We start from the raw sequence: 23,550 nt of genomic DNA on the forward strand, positions 1-23,550 counted from the left end.
GTTGGGTGAATTTTGGCCCATTCCTCCTGACAGAGCTGGTGTAACTTAATCAGGTTTGTAGGCCTCCTTGCTCGCACACGCTTTTTCAGTTCTGCCCACAAATTTTCTTTGGGATTGAGGTCAGGGCTTTGTGATGGCCACTCCAATACCTTGACTTTGTTGTCCTTAAGCCATTTTGCCCCAACTTTGGAAGTATGCTTGGGGTCATTGTCTATTTGGAAGACCCATTTGTGACCAAGCTTTAACTTCCTGACTGATGTCGAGATGTTGCTTCAATATATCCACATAATGTCCCTTCCTCATGATGCCATCTATTTTGTGAACTGCACCAGTCCCTCCTGCAGCAAAGCACCCCCACAACATGATGCTGCCACCCCCGTGCTTCACGGTTGGGATGGTGTTCTTCGGCTTGCAAGCCTCCCCCTTTTTCCTCCAAACATAACGATGGTCATTATGGCCAAACAGTTCTATTTTTGTTTCATCCGACCAGAGGACATTTCTCCAAAAAGTACAATCTTTGTCCCCATGTGCAGTTGCAAACCATAGTCGGGCTTTTTTAATGGCTGTTTTGGAGCAGTGGCTTCTTCCTTGCTGAGTGGCCTTTCAGTTTATGTCGACATAGGACTCGTTTTTACTGTGGATATAGATACTTTTGTACCTGTTTCCTCCAGCATCTTCACAAGGTCCTTTGCTGTTGTTCTGGGATTGATTTGCACTTTTCGCACCAAAGTACGTTCATCTCTAGGAGACAGAACGCGTCTCCTTCCTGAGCGGTATGACGGCTGTGTGGTCCCTTGGTGTTTATACTTGCATACTATTGTTTGTACAGATGAACGTGGTACCTTCAGGAATTTGGAAATTGCTCCCAAGGATGAACCAGACTTTTGGAGGTCTACAATTATTTTTCTGAGGTCTTGGCTGATTTCTTTTGATTTTCCCATGATGTCAAGCAAAGAGGCACTGAGCTTGAAGGTATGCCTTGAAATACATCCACAGGTACACCTCCAATTGACTCAAATTATGTCAATTAGCCTATCAGAAGCTTCTAACGCCATGACATAATTTCCTGGAAATTTCCAAGCTGTTTAAAGGCACAGTCAACTTAGTGCATGTCAACTTCTGACCCACTGGAATTGTGATACAGTGAATTATAAGTGAAATAATCTGTCTGTAAACAATTGTTGGAAAAATGACTTGTGTTTTGCACAAAGTAGATGTCCTAACCGACTTTCCAAAACTATAGTTTGTTAACAAGACATTTGTGGAGTGGTTGAAAAACGAGTTTTAATGACTCCAACCTAAGTGTATGTAAACTTCCGTCTTCAACTGTATGGACGCGACATGTTTGACGCTGTTCCATTCCAGCCATTCCAATGAGCCGCCCTCCTATAGCTTCTCCCACCAAGCTCCACTGCGCAGTATGTACCTACAGTATGTGTCCTCTGTTGTTGTTTGCCTTTCTTTGTTTGCTGAAATCCAAACTTTTTAAAGGGATAATCCACCCCAAACCACAAATTCCTATGTTTAACAGTGTTGAACAGTGTTAAATAACACTAATATTTGAAAACAGTATTTTTTTGTGTAGGGAAATGGGGTGGAGATGTAACCATTAATCATATCTGCTACCTGACTGTACTTATGTGCGCTCATAGATTCCAGTAAAGATTCCGTTATAGATCAGTTATGCCAAATGGGAACAATAGATCTCTTATTCTTCTGAATGCTGTAATTGAAGTCCTCGGAAAATGGTGGGATAGTAGGAGTGAACTTTTCCAGTCTTGAACAGAACTCCACTGTTATTGGGGATGATCCCCCATTAAAGTCAACAAAAAGACACAGCATGTGATTCAGTATGTTCGCTGAGAGAGCTACAAAGAAAAAAATATTTGGTTGAGCACAGAAATGTAACTGGTAAGTAAGCCCCCTGGGAACAAAACTGATTAAAATAAGATCTGTGAGGAGGATAATATATTTAGCTGCATCATATTACATAGGCTATTACAATTGTATTATTATTATGATTTTGATTTGGTTTTTGATTATATTGTTATTAACCTACTGTAAAACTTCAATTAAATCGCTGAGTTTTAAATAGCCTCGTGTCCCTTTTTATAGCCGCGCAATGGCACACATTTCAGCAAATAAACGCCTGTATCAAATAAATATTGGGTCTAAATGAATTGTTTACCAGGTTACCATAAATTACCATTAGTTGTTTACAAGGATTAATGTTTGATTTAGTAATTAATTCAGTGATGACTCGAAAAATTATGGCAATCATCAGTTTTTAATGCCAGTCAGAAACTGCAAGCCATTGGCTGCTAACAGCTGAGAACAGCTAGCTAACTGGCAAGCACAAAAACAGTCAACCACTTCAGGAGTACAGAACCCATTGAAATCGGTCAATAACCCTCTAGTGGTGAAAGTATAAACTCAGAAAATGCACAGTCAAAGAGGAGAATAATTATTCTGTCAAGGAAAAGTTTTTGCTGTTGTTGAAACAGAGGGATACTAAGACAAAATAAATGTGACAGTGTGTAAATGGTAACACAGTGCAGAAAATGAAGAAATTGAATAAAATGCTGGAAGTGAATGCTGGATTTAAACAATGAGCTATGCAAATGAGCAAAAGATGTGACATCCTTGGGATGTCCCTACCCCATTAAAGTTTACATTTGAAATGGTTAAGACTAAGTAAGGATTATGGTTAGGGTAAGGGTAGGGGTTAAAGTTAGTGATCAGGTAAGGGAAGACCCCCATGAAATTGACAAAAATGAATGGCATCTTATTGGCATTGGGCAAACCATATACACGATCGCAAATACCACTCAAACGGACAGCAGTTCATCAAAAGCAACCGGAATATTGCAAATGCCAAGCGTCATAAACCAAAAATCCCATTGGGGGGCGAGAGTGCCCCACCATAGGATTTCATATCGGAAATGGTCACAAAGTCAGGTCTCAAGGGTGAAATTTTGTCAATTATACATATGTAGTAACCATATGGACATACATTTGTCTTATTTTATTGAGTTTGTCCATAAGGCCTATGTTATGTCCATTTGCCATATATGATCATAGGAAGTTGGCTCCCGAACCCAAAAGTCAGTGAACCATGTCCAAATGGAATAAGAAATGTCCAAACGGCATATATAAGTATTGAAAGTACCAAATCAGGATTTTATGTCCATTTGCCAAATATGATCACAGGAAGTCGTCTTCCGACACCCAAAAGTCAGTGAACCATGTCCTAATGGTATAAGAAATGTCAAAATGGCATGTATACTGACCAAATTAAATACAGTTGAAGTCGGAAGTTTATATACACTTTGGTTGGAGTCATTAAAACTCATTTTTCAACCACTCCACAAATTTCTTGTAAACAAACTATAGTTTTGGCAAGTCGTTTAGGACATCTACTGTGTGCATGACACAAGTAATTTTTCCAACAATTGTTTACAGACAGATTATTTCACTTATAATTGTCACGTTTGTCATAGTGAGGAGACCAAGGCGCAGCGTGATTGGAATACATTCTTCTTTTAATAAAGAAAGAACACTTAAACAAACTAACAAAACAACAAAACGAACGTGACGCTATAAACAACTAGTGCTGACATGCAACTACACATAGACAATAACCCACAATACCTAAATGGAAAATGGCAGCCTAAATAGGATCCCCAATCAGAGACAACGATAAACAGCTGCCTCTGATTGGGAACCAATTCAGGCCACCATAGACCTACAATCACCTACACTTACAAAAAAAACCTAGATCTACAAAAACCCTAGACAACACAAAACACGCATACCCACCCTCGTCACACTCTGACCTGACCAAAATAATACAGAAAACATATATAACTAAGGTCAGGGCGTGACAATAATTCACTGTATCACAATTCCAATGGGTCAGAAGTTTACATACACTAAGTTGACTGTGCCTTTAAACAGCTTGGAAATTTCCAGGAAATTATGTCATGGCTTTAGAAGCTTCTGATAGGCTAATTGACATAATTTGAGTCAATTGGAGGTGTACCTGTGGATGTATTTCAAGGCCTACCGTTAAACTCCTCAGTGACTCTTCGCTTGACATCATGGGAAAATCTAAAGAAATCAGCCAAGACCTCAGAAAAATAATTGTAGACCTCCAAAAGTCTGGTTCATCCTTGGGAGCAATTTCCAAATGCCTGAAGGTACCACGTTCATCTGTACAAACAATAGTATGCAAGTATAAACACCATGGGGCCACGCAGCCGTCATAGCGCTCAGGAAGGAGATGCGTTCTATCTCCTAGAGATGGTGCGAAAAGTGCAAATCAATCCCAGAACAACAGCAAAGGACCTTGTGAATATGCTGGAGGAAACAAGCACAAAAGTATCTATATCCACAGTCAAATGAGTCCGATATCGACATAAACTGAAAGGCCGCTCAGCAAGGAAGAAGCCACTGCTCCAAAACCGCCATAAAAAAGCCAGACTACGGTTTGCAACTGCACATGGGGACAAAGATCGTACTTTTTGGAGAAATGTCCTCGGGTCTGATGAAACAAAAATAGAACTGTTTGGCCATAATGACCATCATTATGTTTGGAGGAAAAAGGGGGAGGCTTGCAAGCCGAAGAACACCATCCCAACCGTGAAGGACGGGGGTGGCAGCATCATGTTGTGGCGGTGCTTTGCTGCAGGAGGGACTGGTGCACTTGACAAAATAGATGGCATCATGAGGCAGGAACATTATGTGGATATATTAAAGCAACATCTCGACATCAGTCAGGAAGTTAAAGCTTGGTCGCAAATGGGTCTTCCAAATGGACAATGACCCCAAGCATACTTCCAAAGTTGTGGCAAAATGGCTTAAGGACAACAAAGTCAAGGTATTGGAGTGGCCATCACAAAGCCCTGACCTCAATCCCAAAGAAAATTTGTGGGCAGAACTGAAAAAGTGTGTGCGAGCAAGGAGGTCTACAAACCTGACTCAGTTACACCAGCTCTGTCAGGAGGAATGGGCCAAAATTCACCCAACTTATTGTGGGAAGCTTGTGGAAGGCTACACAAAAAGTTTGACCCAAGTTAAACAATTTAAAGGCAATGCTACCAAATACTAATTGAGTGTATGTAAACTTCTGACCCACTGGGAATGTGATGAAAGAAATAAAAGCTGAAATAAATCATTCTCTCTTCTATTATTCTGACATTTCACATTCTTAAAATAAAGTGGTGATCCTAACTGACCTAAGACAGGGAATTTTTACAGGATTAAATGTCAGGAATTGTGAAAAACTGAGTTTAAATGTATTTGGCTAAGGTGTATGTAAACTTCCGATTTCAACTGTATATACAGTTTGATACCATTCAAATCAAATCAAATGTTATTTGTCACATGCGAAACATTACAGTGAAATGCTTACTTTCAAGCCCTTAACCAACAATGCAATTTTAAGGTGTGGGGGCAATGCTGTCAGGGTTGCCATTTGATTAGTCGTTCAGGAGTCATATGGCTTGGGGGTAGAAGCTGTTTAGAGGCCTCTTGGACCTAGACTTGGCGCCCCGGTACCGCTTGCCGTGCGGTAGCAGAGAGAACAGTCTATGACTAGGGTGGCTGGAGTCTTTGACCATTTTTAGGGCCTTCCTCTGACACCGCCTGGTATAGAGGTCCTGGATGGGAAGAAGCTTGGCCCCGGTGATGTACTGGGCCGTATGCACTACCCTCTGTAGTGCCTTGCGGTCGGAGGCCCAGCAGTTGCCATACCAGGCAGTGACGCAACCCGTCAGGATGCACTCTATGGTACAGCTGTAAAAGATTTGAGGACCCATGCCAAATTTTTTTAGTCTCCTGAGGGGGAATAGGTTTGTCGTGTCCTCTTCACGACTGTCTTGGTGTGCTTGGACCATGCCAGTTTGTTGTTGATGTGGACGCCAAGGAACTTGAAGCTCTCAACCTGCTCCACCACAGCCCCGTCGATGAGAATGGGGGCGTGCTCGGTCCTCCTTTTCCTGTAGTCCACGATCATCTCCTTTGTCTTTGAGGGCACTATGGTGTTGAACGCCGAGCTGTAGTCAATGAATAGCATTCTCACATTCCATTTCATTCCAGCCATTACAATGAGCTCGTCCTTCTATAGTTTCTCCCACCAGCCTACTCTGGTACACGATAAGGGTTTAAGAATTTTCATTTAAGTATCGACTGCATTGCGAATCAAACGAGTCGGAACTTCATAGAAATGCTAGTCTGTGCTCAACTCTGTGGATTTCTCTGTGTGTGCATGTTCAAAATAGACTAGGGGCCTACTGTATTTAGATTTGCCTCCATATTTGCTGCTTCTTTTTTTCTTCTCAAAAACAACTTTGTTTTTATTATTAAAATCAGCACCTGAATATCTGATGTATCTTGTGTATTCGGTATTAGGCTATGGTTTGATTCCAGCATCACATTTGTTGGAAATTCTTTGATTTGGATAGGACCTGCCCTGCAACTTTGGTTGTGGCCAATGGTGTTTATATATATCATTGTTTGTGACAGTTCACTGTTAGAAATACATTTAATCCACCGTTCTTTTTGTGTGACACACATTCTCCAGGCCATGTAATTAGAAATTAGAGCTAGAATTGAATAGGATCTCTATGCTCCAGCCCCTCCAATCATAAACGTTCTCTTATACGTAATCAATACGCGACTTTGCCAATACGACACCTGTTGAGGCATTGCAGCTTTATAGTGGGGAACTGCCACCTGCCACTGAGGATAAGGTAGGACAAACTTGCATTAGCGTACTGGGCAAGGTTGAAAGAGAGTTCAAAAGGACATCCTGCGGTCACGGCAACTGGGGACTGCTGGGAGCGAGGAGTGGGTCAGCAGAGGGTGTACAGGTGGACAAATGGGCAGAAAGTGGTAGAATTTGGGGGCCTCCCGGGTGGCGCAGTGGTCTAAGGCGCAGCATCGCAGTGCCTCACTGCATCGCAGTGCCTCACGGTCGCAGCCATGGGGCGACGCTCAATTGGCCTAGCGTCGTGAGGGTTTGGCCGGCAGGGATATCAGCGCACTAGCAACTCCTGTGGTGGGCCAGGCACAGTGTTTCCTCCGACACATTGGTGCTTCTGGGTTGGATGTGCGCTGTGTTAAGAAGCAGTGCGGCTTGGTTGGGTTGTGTTTTGGAGGACCCATGGCTCTCGACCTTCGCCTCTCCAGAGTCCATACGGGAGTTGTAGTGACAAGACAGTAACTACTAACAATTGGATACCACAAAATTGGGGAGAAAAAGGGATACCATTAAATTTTTTAAAGAAAGTGGTAGAATTTGGACTGGGGAGAGAGAGATGGGGCCAGCAATTGCATTGGGGAATGTTCCTCTGTGGCTGTTTACGAAACCAAGTGTAGATGTGGATATGATTGAGGGTAGGAGAGAATGGGATGAGGACGTGAGAAGGTGTGTGAAGAGATATCTACTGTAGATAATTGTTTTTATTCGTTTTTAAGGATATATACAGATGGTTCAAAGGATCCAGTTAGTGGTAGGGTGGGGGCAGGGGTGTATATCCCAGATTTCAACGTTAGAGTATGTAAGCGGTTAACTGATTATGTGTCGGTGTATGCAGCCGAGTTGATGGACATGATTATAGGTTTGAGATGGGTGGAGGAGGAGGTAAAACCACTGAGTGATGATTTGCTCTGATTCGGCTGCAGTGTTGAGTAGTGTGAAGGCGGGCAGGTCAGATAGGGGAGACTTGTTTGTGGAGATGATAGTGCTGTTAATGGGATTGGAGAGGATGGGAGTGGTGGTAAGCTTTTTCTGGGTTCCCGCCCATTTGGTTGTGGAGGGTAATGAGAAGGCTTGATGTTGTGGCTAAGAGTGTGGTGAGGAGAGAGGGGGCAGGTCCCGTTTGGGCCGCAGGGATGTCAAGTCCTTGGTCGGGGCAAAAGGGCTTGATCTTTGGCAAAGGGAGTGGGATGCTAGTAGTAAGGGGAGGCAATTCTATTACGTGCACTGGTCAGTTAAGGAAGAGGTGGGGAGCATGGGGTGTAGGAGAGATGAAGTTGTGTGGAGTAGACTACGGTTTGGGCACACAGGTTTGAATGCCACGTTGTGGATGATAGGGAGACATGAAACCGGGCTGTGTGATGAGTGTTTAGTGGAGGATACGGTGAGCATGTGTTGATATTTTGTGAACTGTATGACATAGATAGGGAGATATTGTGTAAAAGGGTTAGAGAAGTTGGACAGGGTTGGAGTTTTGGTGGTGTAGTGGGGGGAGGGAAGTGGTGTCTAGGGCTCTATTTCACTTTCTTAGAGGAACAGGACTAATGAAGATAATTTAATGTAGGTAGGCTGTGACTGGCCTCCAGTACAGTAGGTGGCGGTGTATGATCCTTAAAAGTGGAATGCGATCTGCCAACGCAAAGAAGAAGAAGACTTTCCAATGTAAACAAACCGTAGGCTAATCGTGAGCTTGGCAAGAAATATGGACAGTCTCGTAAAGGTAGTTGTATCTCGACTTTATCTTAGGTCAGACAAAATGGACTACTTTATAGTGTATTTATACTTGATCCATTTGTTTCATCCATATCACATATCTAGCTGTATCTGGACCTAGTCAACGCGCTAGCTTCAATGCTTTATGGCTAGCTGCACATGTTACACATTGTGTGCAACTTAGGAGAGAACGCTAGCTACTTATATACTGTACCTTGCCCTAAAAAAAATGCATATTGTCGACAGCAATGGCCATGGTCAACAGCAGCAAGTAGCTAAAGCTAGCAAGCAAGTTCCCTGACTTACATTTGGGCGAACGTTAACTCTAGCCAGAGTCAAAGTAAAGTGAGTGCCAATTTCTCTCCAAATGATCAATTCCTTGCTATATGTCAAATGTAGTTACCTAACCAATTCAGTCCCACATCCTGACCTTCACGTTGCAGATGTTGACAAAACAGCATCCTAACCAATTCAGTCTCACATCCTGACCTTCACGTTGCAGATATCACTGCAATGCAGCCCCGGTGTGGTGTTTCATCCAGTCTGCTGAGATGGCCATTTGATAAAGCTGATTTTATAATTTTTATTTAACTAGGCCAGTCAGTGAAGAAGAAATTCTTATTTTCAATGATGACATAGGAACAGTGCCTTGTTCAGGGGCAGAACAACAGATGTTTTACCTTATCAGCTCGGGGGTTCGATCCTGCAACCTTTCGGTTACTAGTCCAATGCTCTAACCACTAGGCTACCTGCCTCCCATGTTGAGTTACACATGCTTCCAAAGCTACCGTTCCTATCTCTGTAGAATTAGCCTGCCTGTGCTTGATGGCTAAACAATAGATTATAGGCCTACTATCGCGAGGGCCTAACAAGCTCTCACAAGCTATATAGCATGATGACAGAAAGATTACCTTTCTTGCAGGTCCATGGAGGCGGAGGGTATGACTCCGACTTCAGTGATGACGAGGGCCAGGGGGAGACGTCTCAACGTGGAGTGAAAAGGTAAGGGCCAGATGATCATATAGCAATCTAAACTCAAATCCAAACAATTAGCCTACTTCAAGATACTACATGACATTTTCTTCTGTTTTTTTTTCATTCATGTTGACTTGCAGGAAACGTGAGGAGGATCTACTGCGGAAGCCTTTTCAGAAAGCAAGACACACAAAGGTGGCACATAGGGATGTTGCCACTCATGAATATGACAGGTACAGTATCGGTCTCTTTCATAATGAAGCATCGTTGCCTGGCGTCAATTATGTTTTCTGTTAGTGACTGCAAGTGTTTTGTGTTCCCACACAGGGAGGAAGCCAGAAACCGACGTCATCACCTGATATCAATGAATGCTGTATCCTTCTAAAATTGACGATGAAGAGCTTTCACAAGTAAGAAAACGATAAAAGGTCCCCCGTCCCAAGTTAGAGTGCATTGTGATTGAAGATTCATGTTTGGGAGTGTGTACCTGCCAGAATAGCAGCAAAGTTCCCCCTGAATGTACTTCACCCAGCAACAATGTTCAATATCTGTTGTTTTTCCCCCCCAGGATGCAATATTAATTCAGTTCCTTATTTTTATGCATGATTTTATTATCATTGATTCCCTAACCATTTACCTTCAGTTTGAGAGACATAAAAAGTTTGTCAGTGACTACATATTGTATTATGGTGGGAAAGTGGAGGATCTCAGACGCTCCACGTAAGTTTTGCTTTTGTTTTTAATGTTGCCTAATATGTGGAGTAGAGATCTTCATAATGATACATCTCTGTGTGATATGAAAAAATGCTGACACGTCATTTGTCATTGTAAACCAAAGGGCCAATGATAAATCGGACCTGGATGTGGTGCGTGAAAACCATCGCTTCCTGTGGCGGGATGAGGATGAAGAAGAAATGACATGGTAAGTACTGTTAAACAAAATACTTTTCTTTGCCACTGTTGGAAATATTGGTCACCAATAGCTGCTCTTTTATTATCAGGGAGAAAGAACTAGCAAAGAAGTACTATGACAAGCTCTTCAAAGAGTACTGTATCGCTGACCTAAGCAGATATAAAGAAAACAAGGTATGTGGTATTTTTATATATATACACAGTACCGTTCAAAAGTTTGGGGTCACTTAGAAATGTCCTTGTTTTTGAAAGAAAAGCCCAAAAAATTGTCCATTAAAATAACATCAAATTGATCAGAAATACAGTGTAGACATTGTTAATGTTGTAAATTACTATTGTAGCTGGAAATGGCTGATTTTAAATGGAATATCTACATAGTCGTACAGAGGCCCATTATCAGCAACCATCACTCCTGTGTTCCAATGGCACATTGTGTTAGCTAATCCAAGTTTTTAATTTTAAAAGGCTAATTGATCGTTAGAAAACCATTTTGCAATTATGTTAGCACAGCTGAAAACTGTTGTACTGATTAAAGAAGCAGTAAACCTGGCCTTCTTTAGACTAGTTGCGTATCTGGAGCATCAGCAATTGTGGGTTTGATTACAGGCTCAAAATGGCTAGAAACAAACATTTTCTTCTGGAACTCGTGAGTCTATTCTTGTTCTGAGAAATGAAGGCTATTCAATGTGAGAAATTGCCAAGAAACTGAAGATCTCGTACAACGCTGTGTACTACTCAATTCACAGAACAGCGCAAACTGTCTCTAACCAGAATAGAAAGAAGAGTGGGAGACCCCGGTACACAACTGATCAAGAGGACATTAGTACATTAGAGTGTCTAGTTTGAGAAACAGACGCCTCGCCTCACAAGTCCTCAACTGGCAGCTTCATGAAATAGTACCCGCAAAACATCAGTCTCAACGTCAACAATGAAGAGGCGACTCCGGGATGCTGGCCATTAAAAATCAGCGGTTTCCATCGACAATAGTCATTTACAACATTAACAATGTCTACACTGTATTTCTGGTCAATTTTATGTTATTTTAATGGACAAAAAACGTGCTTTTCTTTCAAAACAAGGACATTTCTGAGTGACCCCAAACTTTTGAACGGTAGTGTTTATGTAAGTGTGAATACATAGTATTCTATTGGTATTATATGATTAATGAGGATGACTGTACTTTTCCTCCAGTTTGGGTTCCGATGGCGCGTAGAAAAGGAAGTCGTCTCTGGCAAAGGTAATCTTTATTACATTTTAAATTCAGAGACATTTATACATTATGAATGTATACATTGATGAAAGTTCTGTTTTCTGTTTATTCGTTTGTTGTTTATTCAGTTAATTGCTTATACAGTTCACCATTAAAATGCCAATACCTGGAGTCGGGGACATACGTTTGTACCTATCAACCAATAGCTCTAGTCAGAAGTAATTCGGAACTCTACCACTAGATGGCGATAAAGGTCAAGGCGTGCTTACTTTGACTCAGCTTTCAGGGGTTGACAACCCTGTTCTTGTCATACCACATGGCAGACACATAAGGTTTAGTTTACCTCTTTGGATTTCGACTGGGGAGAGGAGGGTGAAATGTATCCAACCACTAAGAATAGTCAGTAAGCTTAGTTGGTGAGCTGATTTCTAGAAGTAGGTGTGGTATCTGGTTGGAACAAAACTCGATGGTACCTGCGGCGCTCCAGGATCAAAGTTAACCACTTTTGGTTAACATTAATCTCGGAAACCCAGAAATATAATCTACCGTAATTGTGTCAGACGCTCGATTAGGTTCTGGGGGAGATGTATGAGAAAAGATACTAGATACTAACTAAACTAGCAAAGTCTCCACTCCCCTAAATGGAAACTCTCAGCCAGAGCATGGATTGGTCATTGCATCCCATTATGTGGAAAATAATCACCAGATAAATGTATTTCCCCAAAACAAATAGATGTGTGATGTCTGCCATTGATGCTTCCAAATAAATCTCCTTCTTCCCTGGTACTTAGGAAGTAACTACACAAATATAGTAGCCATTCAATTATCCACTTGTGAATTATTTTAAAAAGCTTTGTGGGTGATAGAAAGCATAAATAGAACAGGTTATTGGGAAATGCTACAAGGTGAGTGCACTGAGACACTTTAAGTAATGCATTGAACAGAATGATCTATTCTTGCCACTCCGAGAAAGCTGAATAAGCCAATATGCTGTACCAGATTAAGTCACTCTAGCTAATCCCGCCCTTGTATTTTCGTTTACTGCTATTCTGTAGGCAGTGCCACGGGATTAAAAGGCTGACTCAGAACATCAAAGTTCACAGCCGATGCTCTGTACTATCATTCCCTCTTCAATGGGATGCAATGACCAATCCATGACCTCGAATCCGATCATCTACATGTGTAAGAGGCCAGGCATGTTCTCTCTCTGGCCAATGCTAGTCATACTTTAGTTTCATGCTATCTCTGTGTCACAGGTCATGTTGCTTTGGGTTAGGTCAAGTATTGATCTAAACATGTGTAATGAACGTTAGTTACCCATTTGGCCACACCAGGAAAGATTCAGCAACAGCACTTTCTTACTATACACAAGGTTTTATAGCAAGCCTTTTACAGCTGTTGTTTTGCCAAAGGGGTCATAAACCTTTTTTCACCCTCTATACAGCACGGCATTCATTTGATAAGAAAAGGACCCGATGCTTTTGTTAGAAGGACCGTCTCTCCTCAGCCTTAAGTTTGTGTCTTCTCCTCACTGGTGGCGGTGTCAGAGGAAGGCCCCAGAAATGGTCAAAGACTCCAGTCACCCAAGACCTAGACTGTTCTCTCTGCTACCGCACGGCAAGCGGTACCGGAGCACCAAGTCTAGGTCCAAAAGGCTCCTTAACAGCTTCTACCCCCAAGCTATAAGACTGTTGAACAATTAATCAAATGGCCACCTGGATTATTTACATTATTTACCCCCCCTTTGTTTTTACACCGCTGTTTCTCGCTGTTTATTATCTATGCATAGTCACTTTACCCGTACCTACATGTACAAATTACCTCAACTAACCTGTACCCCCGCACATTGATTCAGTACTGGTACCCCATGTAGATAGCCTCGTTATTGTTATTTTGTGTACTTTTTAAATGATTTTCTTAACTACATTTTTTGAACTGCATTGTTGGTTAAGAGCTTGTAAGTAAGCATTTCACATTGTATTAGGCACATGTGACATAACATTTGATTTGTTCTCGTGTCTGCCGCTGGAGCGCTAGGGCCCCTAACCCTCTTACCGTCTGAGCCTTAGCATACTGTTTATATGCCATCTGTCTTAGCTAAGACCAAGTCTGTCCATCCCCATATGGCAATGGTGTGTCCAACTACTTTAGCATGTGACAATGTGTGCTCCTTGAAACCTAGTTGACACGATTCAATAAAGTGTGTCCTAAATCAACACTGTTGCCAACCAAGCTGGTGTTTGGAGAATCCCCCAGTCTGAAGTACGTAGGGCCTACGTCATGATGAGACTGGAGTGTAAACCGTAGAATCTGTCGAGACTGAATGGGATGCGTGGGATAACGAGTAGTTCCGGTGTTTGGGTTTTGGTCACTGGGTTGTTTGGATGTGTCAGGATTGGGTTTGGCTGAGAGGTTCCTTTTGCAAGGGCGGAGACTTCGCAAACCAGAACTCTCCATTTGTAACAAGTATAGACCCAATTACGCAAGATTTTAGTTCTGCATTAACCGAGATTAGTACACATGTGAAGATGTATTGATCAAGCAAGGTCAGTAGTTCATCTTTCGACATGTCTGTCTGCAATCAGTTTGTAATTCCATGAGTTGGATACTTTCTGTTCAAAGGTCCCAGACATAAAAACATGTACGTTTATATAATATTCTAATTAGTTTATTTTGCTCACTTTGAAACAGCAGATGTCTTTCAATATCGTAACGTAGACGCAGGGAGTCAGGAAACCGGTGTAAATGGTGAGTTTAATAATAGCGAACATGGAGAGTACAGAACAAGAGAAGCATCCGGACATAAAAACTCAACCAATACTGCCTGAAGAGAGATGCTAGGGAGTGCTAGATAAAGGGGAAGTAATCAGGGTAGTGATGAAGTCCAGGTGTGCATCGTGATGGGTTGCCAGGACCGGTGGTTAGTAAACTGGCGACGTCGAGTGGGGGAGCAGGAGTAGACATGACAAATATGCTTCTTTTTTTTATCGGGCAGACCCCCAATTTTGAGTGTTGGGCCACTTAATCACTGTTGACTCAAGTAGCATCAGCGTTGGTTTTTATAAACAATATTTGTGAATTATTTATGACATAATCATAATTTATCTCTATTATGGCGAGAATGTTTAGACCACTGCGCTACTCGGGAGGCTGTAACCATCCACATCTGATGCTGTGAGTGCATGAACTCTTTATGTTAATCTCTCATGTGAACTACAATCCAGAAGCTGTGTTTGAGCGTTTAGAAACGGCATTAATCATTGCTTGCGATGCAGCTTTCAAAACATATGGCCCTTGTCTTTTGTCTGCGAGAAAGAATCCTTCAAATAAAAAAGCTATACTTACTGTAGCAGTTTTGCACAGATCCATACAGCTGTGAGTGCCTCCATCCGGTGAAACTACACTTCCTCTACACAGAGTTACGCTTATACACAGGTGTTTGGCACATGCTAGATGGCTAGTTAGCACAGGTGGTCGCCTCTGTCGTCTGTCTGTCTTCCGTAAACAAGCGCTGTAACATGGAGATGTCGTGTGGCAACCCTAACTCTAAAGGTGTGTTTCAATTGAACCTTTTTAGTTTTTTTGTAAATTATTTCTTGCTGATATGCCTTATGCTTCCAAAACCGTACCGCAAGTGATGCGGCGTGTTAATGTTCAGGCCAAGCGTCGAGGCTCTTAACAAAACTCCCCCGTACAGAAGACGCCTTCGTCCAATGATTCTTAGGGGTAATGTAATGGAACTGAGAGTCGTGATCAAGGGCTAGTTTTGGGAACAGTTGTTGGTGAAACTTTACAGCATGTTTTGGAAAGTCACACGGCATAGAAGCCAGCTACAGTGTGTCCAAACTAAAAGGACACAGAGACCCAAGCCATGGATCCATTCCAGTGAGGTCATACGCTGTATCTCTAAGACCGGGGCCTCTCCCTAGAGAGTAACTCCCTTTTCATTGCTTAACATGCTTTATAATCACCGCTACCAGAGTCGTTCCACGGAAAGAGTGCCTTTTTGGTAGTGTAATTCTTTTTAAAAAACAGTTTATTTCACCTAATTAGAATATTCTGACATAAAGAGCACATGTTCCACTTCATAAAAAAAACATGTTTTCCTATCTCAAAAGGTCAAAATAAGAAAAATTTAAGTAACAGGAAAAGGGCCAATTAAAGATTCAGTCGACCGTAACAGGGTTGATGATTTGATCTTAAATCAGACATAACTCCCCTGTGACAGGGGGAATGGAAGCATGTTGTGTACAACAGGGAGGGGCAATTGAAAGTAAGCGTAACAAAAATGTACTTGTTGGGGGGAAAAAAACGTTTCTTGCCCATCTATTTATGGGTAACAGGGTTGATGGGTTATGCTCGACTCTCAGTTTTCTACCACAAAACACCAAGAAAATTACAAAAGTTTTCTTTTTGAATCAGCTCACCTTCTTTTACACTATGATTTGACTATTAGACGTTTAATGTTTTTGCTATTAAAACGAGAGTTCAGTTTACGTGACAGGGTCGACCTTAAAATGAAGGACAAACATAAATGAATCCGTTATCGTATGAAATAAACATTCATCTTCACAAATTAAATTAAAACTAGGGTTTTACAATGATGGTGAAAACTTGGGAGACATTTTGGGGTTAAGTGGGTTCAAATCTTCCACGAAGTCAGAAAAAACTTGACGTGGAACATGCCAGAATGCAGATAGTTTTTTGCCAATTTTTTGTTTTTTGTTCATATAAAAAATATGATGTATTAAATGTTCCATGTGGTTTATATTAAAGGTCACTTCATTAAATATAACAGGCTTTTAAAAGTCAATATTAGTGCACAATTTCAATTTCTACTATTGTTAGAACGACTCGCCAACATCCGGGAGAATGGAGCCTTATCTGGCAGATAAGGTGTTAATAATTAGCCTGCACGTGCAGCTCATGGCATGTAGCCATCTCCAGCGGCCTAAAGTCATGTTGACACTGTCTCTCTAGAAGTGACCTCTAACTCTTGTCGCTTATGCTTTTCCATTGGTAAGTATAATCACAGCTGTCAGCATCGGAGAGAATGGTCTTTATTCTGGCAGATAAGGCGTTAATTAGCCTGCATGTCAAGAAGGCAGCTCGTGGCATGTTGCCAGCTCCAGCAGCCTGGGGTCAGGTGAGGTCTAAGGACTCCTAAACAGCAGGACGACAAGAAAGAAGGGGCGAACAGTCCCGACCGCTCATGACACTTTTCCTCCTGGGCAATCTGGAGGATCCATCATTAAGCCTGCTAAAGATAAACCCAGGTTGTTGATAGCCAATCAGGGTTAAGGCCACTGGCCACTTCCTGCTTCATGTCTCCTGCTGCAGGAGAAGAGGACTAACAGGAGCCCTGGTGGTGCAAAATAAGATTAGACCGCAGCAGTAGGAACCTCGGTAGGTCAACCACAGCTCTTGACTGTTGATCAGAACGGAGGTGTCTTCTGACTAGTCACATCCTATATACAGGGCCTTCAGAAGTAGTAAATACCCTTGACTTATTACACATTTTGTTGTGTTACAGCCTGAATTCAAAATGGATTACATATATTTTTTCTCACCAGTCTACACACACTACCCCATAATGACAAAGCGAAAACATGTTTTTCGAATTTAAAAAAAAATGGATTGAAAATGAAATACAGAAATATCTAATTTACAGAAATATTCACATCCCTGAGTCAATACTTTGTAGAAGCACCTTTGGTAGCGATTACAGTTTTGAGTCTTTCCACATCTGGATTGTACAATTATTATTAAAAAAATTCTTAAAGCTCTGTCAAGTTGGTGGTTGAACATTGCTATACAACTATTTTCAGGTCTTGCCATAGATTTTCAAGCCGTTTTAAGTCATAATTGTAACTAGGCCACTCAGGAACATTCACTGTCTTCATGGTAAGCAACTCCAGTGTAGATTTGGCCTTGTGCTTTAGGTTATTGTCCTGCTGAAAGGTGAATTAATCTTCCAGTGTCTGATGAAAAGCAGACTGAACCAGGTTTTCCTCTAGGATTTTGCATGTGCTTAGCTCCGTTTATTTGTTATCCTGAAAAACGTAACGATTAGAAGCATACCTATAACATGATCCAGCCACCACTATGCTTGAAAATATGGAGAGTGGTACTCAGTATGTGTTGTATTGGATTTTCCCCAAACAACACTTTGTATTCAGGACAAAAAGTGAATTGCTTTGCCATATTTTTTGCAGTTTTACTTTAGTGGTTTGCAGCAAACAGGATGCATGTTTTGGAATATTTTTATTCTGTACAGGCTTCCTTCTTTTCACTCTGTCAATTTATGTTAGTATTGTGGAGTAACTACAATGTCCTATCACATACATTAAACTCTGTAACTGTTTTAAAGTCACCATTGGCCTCATGGTGAAATCCCTGAGCGATTTCCTTCCTCTCTGGCAACTGAGTTAGGAAGGAAGCCTGTATCTTTGTAGTGAATGGGTGTATTAATAACTTCACTATGCTCAAAGGGATATTCAATGTCTGTTTTTTTTTACCCATCGACCAATAGGTGCCTTTCTTTGTGAGGCATTGGAAAACCAACCTGATCTTTGTGGTTGAATCTGTGTTTGAAATTCCCTGCTCCGACTGAGGAACTTTACAGATAATTGTATGTTGGGGTATAGAGATGAGGTAGTCATTCAAAAGTAATTTTAAACTCTATTATTGCACACAGAGTCCGTGCAATTTATTATGTGACCTTGTTAAGCAAATTGTGACTCCTGAACTTATTTAGGCTTGCAATAACAAAGGGGTTGAATACTTACTGACTCAATATAGTTCAGCTTTTCATTTTTTATTAATTTGTAAAAATGTCAACAAACAGAATTCGACTTTGCTTCCTGAGTGGCGCAGCTGTGCCACTAGAGATTCTGGGTTCGAGTCCAGGCTCTGTCGCAGCCGGCCGCGACGGGGAGACCCATGGGGCGGCGCACAATTGGCCCAGCGTCGTCCGGGTTAGGGGAGGGTTTGGCCGGCAGGGATGTCCTTGTCCCATCGCGCACTCGCGACTCCTGTGGCGGGCCGCAGTCCACGCTGACACGGTCGCCAGGTGTACGGTGTTTCCTCCGACACATTGGTGCGGCTGGATTCCGGGTGAAGTGGGCATTGTGTCAAGAAGCAACGCGGCTTGGTTGGGTTGTGTTTTGGAGGACGCACGGCTCTCGACCTTCGCCTCTCCCGAGTCCGTACGGGAGTTGCAGCGATGAGACAAGACTGTAACTACCAATTGGATACCACGAAATTGGGGAGAGAAAGGGGTAAAAAAAATTAAACATAATTTCACTTTGACATTATGGGGTGTTGTGTGTAGGCCAGTGACAAAAAACAATATAATCCATTTAAAGTTCTGGCTGTAACACAACAAGGTGTGAACCGTAGAGATACAGCCATGTTTATGCACCTTTCCTCCAATTGAGAGCTAATTTGACTTGATTAGTAGTGACATATGTGATAATGAAGTGCACAGGGGAACACACCCTTGTTGAGCTTTACATTGGCATTTCGCGCATTGTATTCAGACTATCCTACGTGCAGAATTTGCCTTAAAATAGGTATAATACTGGGTGACTTCATATACTTGAAAATATTTCCCCTCAGTCTGTTCTCTTTAATGAAACCTGCCCAGATGCAGGTTTCCGAGGGTTTGCAAAAAACCTGCAAGATGCAGGTCGTCATGAGAGTACATTGTTTTTACACTATACGGATTATTACTCAGTCACTCTCTATTGCTCTGCTCTGTGTGGTATGGAAATGCAGTTGAATCCTGTTTCTGTTGTATTGACACTGTAGGCCAGTTTCTGTGTGGGAACAAGCGCTGTGAGAAGGAGGATGGCCTGAAGAGCTGGGAGGTGAACTTTGCCTATGTGGAGCAGGGAGAGAAGAGAAACGCACTGGTCAAACTCCGTAAGAGCTCTGTTGTTTACTGGCCGTCTAAGCTAGGGCTGGGACTTTAAATCCTCGCTCCAGTATCATGTTGAAGCAAATCGCATTCGTAAAGCCAGGAGAATAACTCCCTTCTCTCATTGTGATCCCTGAGGAAACTCCGACATGCGAAATAAACTTAGTTTACTTAAAAGCAAAAGTAAATGTAGCGATATCAAGCAGTCTGTCACAATAATCATTTCCTAGGTCATATCCTCGATTCCAATTGTTTGCCGTACTGACAGAGATGGTGTTTTCTAGGACTCTGCCCAGAGTGCTCCTTCAAACTCAACTATCATCACAAGTAAGTTCAATCTCTAATTATTCCTTGTCAGTTTATCATCATCTATTGAACACGTGGGGTCTCTGGCCCCTTTTTTGTGCTGTCAAGATGTCACAGTTAATGTTTGACGATTGGCAAAATTGAAACAAATGACCTTTTTTTTTCAGGAGAAAGGAGGTGATCGCCAAGAGAAAAAGACCAAAGTCGTCTGAGGAAAATGAAGTTGAGCCACAGTCAAAGAGAGCCAAGAAAGGCTCCAAGAAACACAAAAACAAACATAAAAAGAGGCAAAAAGGCAAGACTCCACCGTTTCATATCTTTGTACAGCTATGGCTATAGGTAAACAGAAATAACAGGCCATGGTGATGACATTAAAAGTGCAGAAGGTGTTTGTACTAATGTCTTGATGGCGTGAAAGTAATTAGGATTTGCCGACTCACACCCATGAATAACTTGCAGTGAGTATACCAAACATTAGGAACACCTTCCTAATATTGAGTTTCCCCACATAACAGCCTCAATTTGTCAGGGCATCGACTCTACAAAGTGTTGAAAGCGTTCCACAGGAATGCTGGCCCATGTTGACTCCATCGCTTCCCACAGTTGTCAAGTTGGCTGGATTTCATTTGGGTGATGGACTATTCTTGATACACATGGGAAACTGTTGAGCGTGAAAAACCCAGCAACATTGCAGTTCTTGGCACAAATCGGTATGCCTGGCACCTACTACCATAACCCGTTCAAAGGCACTTATATATTTTGTCTTGCCCGTTCACCCTCAGAATGACACTTATACACAATCCATGTCTGAATCTTCTTGAGGCTTAAAAATCCTTTAACCTGTCTCCTCCCCTTCATCTACACTGATTTTAGTGGATTTAACAAGTTACATCAATATGGGATTATAGCTTTCACCTGGATTCACCTGGTCAGTTTATGTCATGGAAAGAGCAGGTGTTATTGTTTTGTACACTCTGGGCTCCTGAGTGGCGCAGCGGTCTAAGGCAAGGCATCTGTGATAGAGGCATCACTACAGACCCTGGTTCGATTCCAGGCTGTATCACAACCGGACGTGATTGGGAGTCCCATAGGCTGGCGCACAATTGGCCCAGCGTAGTCTGGGTTTGGATGGGTGTAGGCCGTCATTGTAAATAAGAATTTGTTCTTAACTGACTTGCATAGTTAAATAAAGGTTCAAAATAAATAAAAAATAGGCCTACTACAGTGTTGAGATATTAGGGCAATTTCACGTGAACAGTGACACTGAGACTCAGATTTTTCACTTTTAAAATGCATGTCAAACAAAAACCAATGATTGCAAAGTTAAACAAACCATACAACTTTATGCACAAGGGCTACTTTTTTTAAAATGTCCACTGAAAACCTTACAAAAACACATTTACTTGAAGAATTGTGCAGATGCAAAAACAGAATGATGGTTTGTGCTGTTTGTACCATCATTCTGTTACCAAAGTTTTCATCTGCGCTATTCTTGAAGTGCATTTTGTTTTTGTGAAGTTTTCTGTGGAAATTGTGAAAAGTAGCCCTTATACACAGAGTTGTATGGTTTGTTTAACTTTGCAATCATTGGTTTTTGTTTGATATTTTAAAGTGAAAAATCAGACTGTTACTCTTACTGTGGAATTGTTCATTACATAATAGCTGAGATATTACATAATAGCTGAGATATTACATAATAGCTGGCTGAACACTTTTAGCTTATTAATGACCCTTCAACGGTCATGTTGCTTTTTTTTTTTTGTTACTCAATGTCAACTGCGCATAGTTGGCTGTCCAAGTTAAACTGACTGATCCCTTCCTGTGTTCCTCTCTCCCCTTGCAGACCACTCCTCCCCCAGTAACTCTGAGGACGACTCCCAAGAGTCAGACAAAGGTACCGTTCCTTCTCACTCTCCACCTCCCTACCAAGTCAAGCAGTTTATTATCTTACACCTTCAGAGCAAGCAGAACAGACTGGCCCTAGTGTCCACATCCATTACAGGTGCCTTTAAATACCTTTTAAAACATGTGTGCAAGCTTGGCCCTTAAGCCTCAGGGGAGTCTTCCCTGCAAAGTCCGACAACGGTCATGCTATTATTGCGGCTTCGGTCCGTTCACACTGTCAGCTGCACTTGAAGTATGGGCCTGCTTACCCTTGGTTGTTGGTTTAACATAAATAAAAGCAGTCGTTGCACACGAAGGCCAAACTCTAAAGCCACGGTGCAGACCAAGGGCCATCTACTCTTATAAGTTTAAGTCGGGACTTGACTCTTCAGACCCTCTTCAAACCTTAAGCGCTGTACCTATTTTTTCATGTGCTGCAGCAATCCCTCAGTTGAAGCTTGTTACACGTGTTTGTTTATGAAAGCATTATGATTGAATGTAGTACATGAAAATCTCTTGATGAATAAAAATGTTCTGATTTGTATGGTCTCCTTCCTGCCCTGTAGCAGAGGGAGAACACAGTGAGGAGCCAGATAGCCTGTCGGAGGCAGACCACTGGAAAGGCCCAGCCCCCACCATGGAGGAGAAGTCCAGGTGAGCTTAGTACTCTCACATTAGCTCACCTTTACAATGTCCTGTTAGGCCTTTGGCCACTAATACCAGCCATTTAAAGTCTGACGTGACTATTTTCTGTCTTCCAGTGAGGAGAAGTTTGACGAGTACTTTGAGGACATGTTTCTTTGACCACCCTGGCCTTGGATTTCTGCCAGCAAGAGTCTACATGTCCAGACATTGATGTAATTGATTTGGTGTTCGAAGTTGTCCTCGTTGAATATTTTAGTTTATCTGAAGCTAAATAAAATCTCTTTTTTTTATAACTGAAATAAAGACTACAATATGCATAGAGTGCCATGTAAAACCACGAAGAACTCCCAAGAAAGATCAATATCCGAAGAGAACTAGAGGAAGCAAAACATTCAACCATGGTAGTAGAGAGACCAAATAAAAGCCAATGCATTGGAAAGTGCATGTATTAACACATCGTTAATGTTCTTTCTGTAGGGTTATAGTTAACCAATGTTCTGTCTGTAGGGTTATAGATGTCCAAACCATATGAACCAATGTTCGATGGTGTAGCGCCACGATTAGGAAGCTGTGAATTATGCCTGGAGTGGCTCGTGTGTTCTTTTCGTCAGGAAGTTCAGTTGCGTGCCCCTTGCCCGGGGATTAGACACAACGGCTTTAATCTTCAGTAATTACCTTTCGTTCTAAAGGAGTCCACAGATACACTGAGTCAACGCATGATAACTGTTCATGCAGGTTAAAGAGGAAGTTAACCATAGTACCTATTCTACTTTGATCGGTGTTTCTCTGTGCTAATAAATATGCCCTACTACCCAATCAAAGCGTTTGGATCTCATATTACAATACTGTAGGCCTATGTTGTCACAGAAATAAGATTGCATTGATTGAATAACATTTTGCTCTGAATTGTCCTTGATTGAAAAATGTACACTGTCTTACATACTATGTGTCGTGTAGTTAATGCAGTATACTGTAAAAAAATAAAAAAGCTGTATATGATGATACGGGATGATAAGGATCAGGAAACACCTCATGCAGACATCGCTCAAGGTGCTTACTCAAATTGCGTCAAAGTGCATTGGTCTTGACAGCAACGCAATTGGCTGATCTTTTCCCAGGGCTAATCCAGCTTTATAGGGTAATCTCCATGCACGATACAGGAGTCATGAGGACTGTCTACCCCAAAGTGTTTCAAGTTAGTCTACTGTATATCAATGTGCTATT

At 41.8% G+C, this 23,550-nt stretch overlaps 1 protein-coding gene across 2 annotated transcripts; it reads left to right on the top strand.

Annotated features, from left to right (window-relative positions):
• Positions 1 to 8,347: 8,347 nt before the first annotated feature.
• Positions 8,348 to 23,142, top strand: fra10ac1 (FRA10A associated CGG repeat 1). Of its 2 annotated transcripts, XM_071410084.1 has the most exons (14): positions 8,348 to 8,480; positions 9,396 to 9,475; positions 9,589 to 9,681; positions 9,776 to 9,821; positions 10,092 to 10,168; positions 10,287 to 10,370; positions 10,450 to 10,534; positions 11,552 to 11,597; positions 19,383 to 19,496; positions 19,776 to 19,818; positions 19,965 to 20,092; positions 21,641 to 21,691; positions 22,248 to 22,335; positions 22,443 to 23,142. In XM_071410084.1, exons 1-14 carry the CDS (start codon positions 8,463 to 8,465, stop codon positions 22,483 to 22,485), a joined length of 996 nt encoding a protein of 331 aa, XP_071266185.1. In that variant the 5' UTR covers positions 8,348 to 8,462; the 3' UTR covers positions 22,486 to 23,142. The 2 variants fall into 2 exon arrangements, with proteins under 2 accessions (XP_071266185.1, XP_071266186.1); XM_071410085.1 differs by lacking the exon at positions 19,383 to 19,496.
• Positions 23,143 to 23,550: the final 408 nt, after the last annotated feature.

The sequence above is a fragment of the Salvelinus alpinus genome, chromosome 7, assembly GCF_045679555.1.
Source record: "Salvelinus alpinus chromosome 7, SLU_Salpinus.1, whole genome shotgun sequence".
Lineage (NCBI taxonomy): Eukaryota > Metazoa > Chordata > Actinopteri > Salmoniformes > Salmonidae > Salvelinus > Salvelinus alpinus.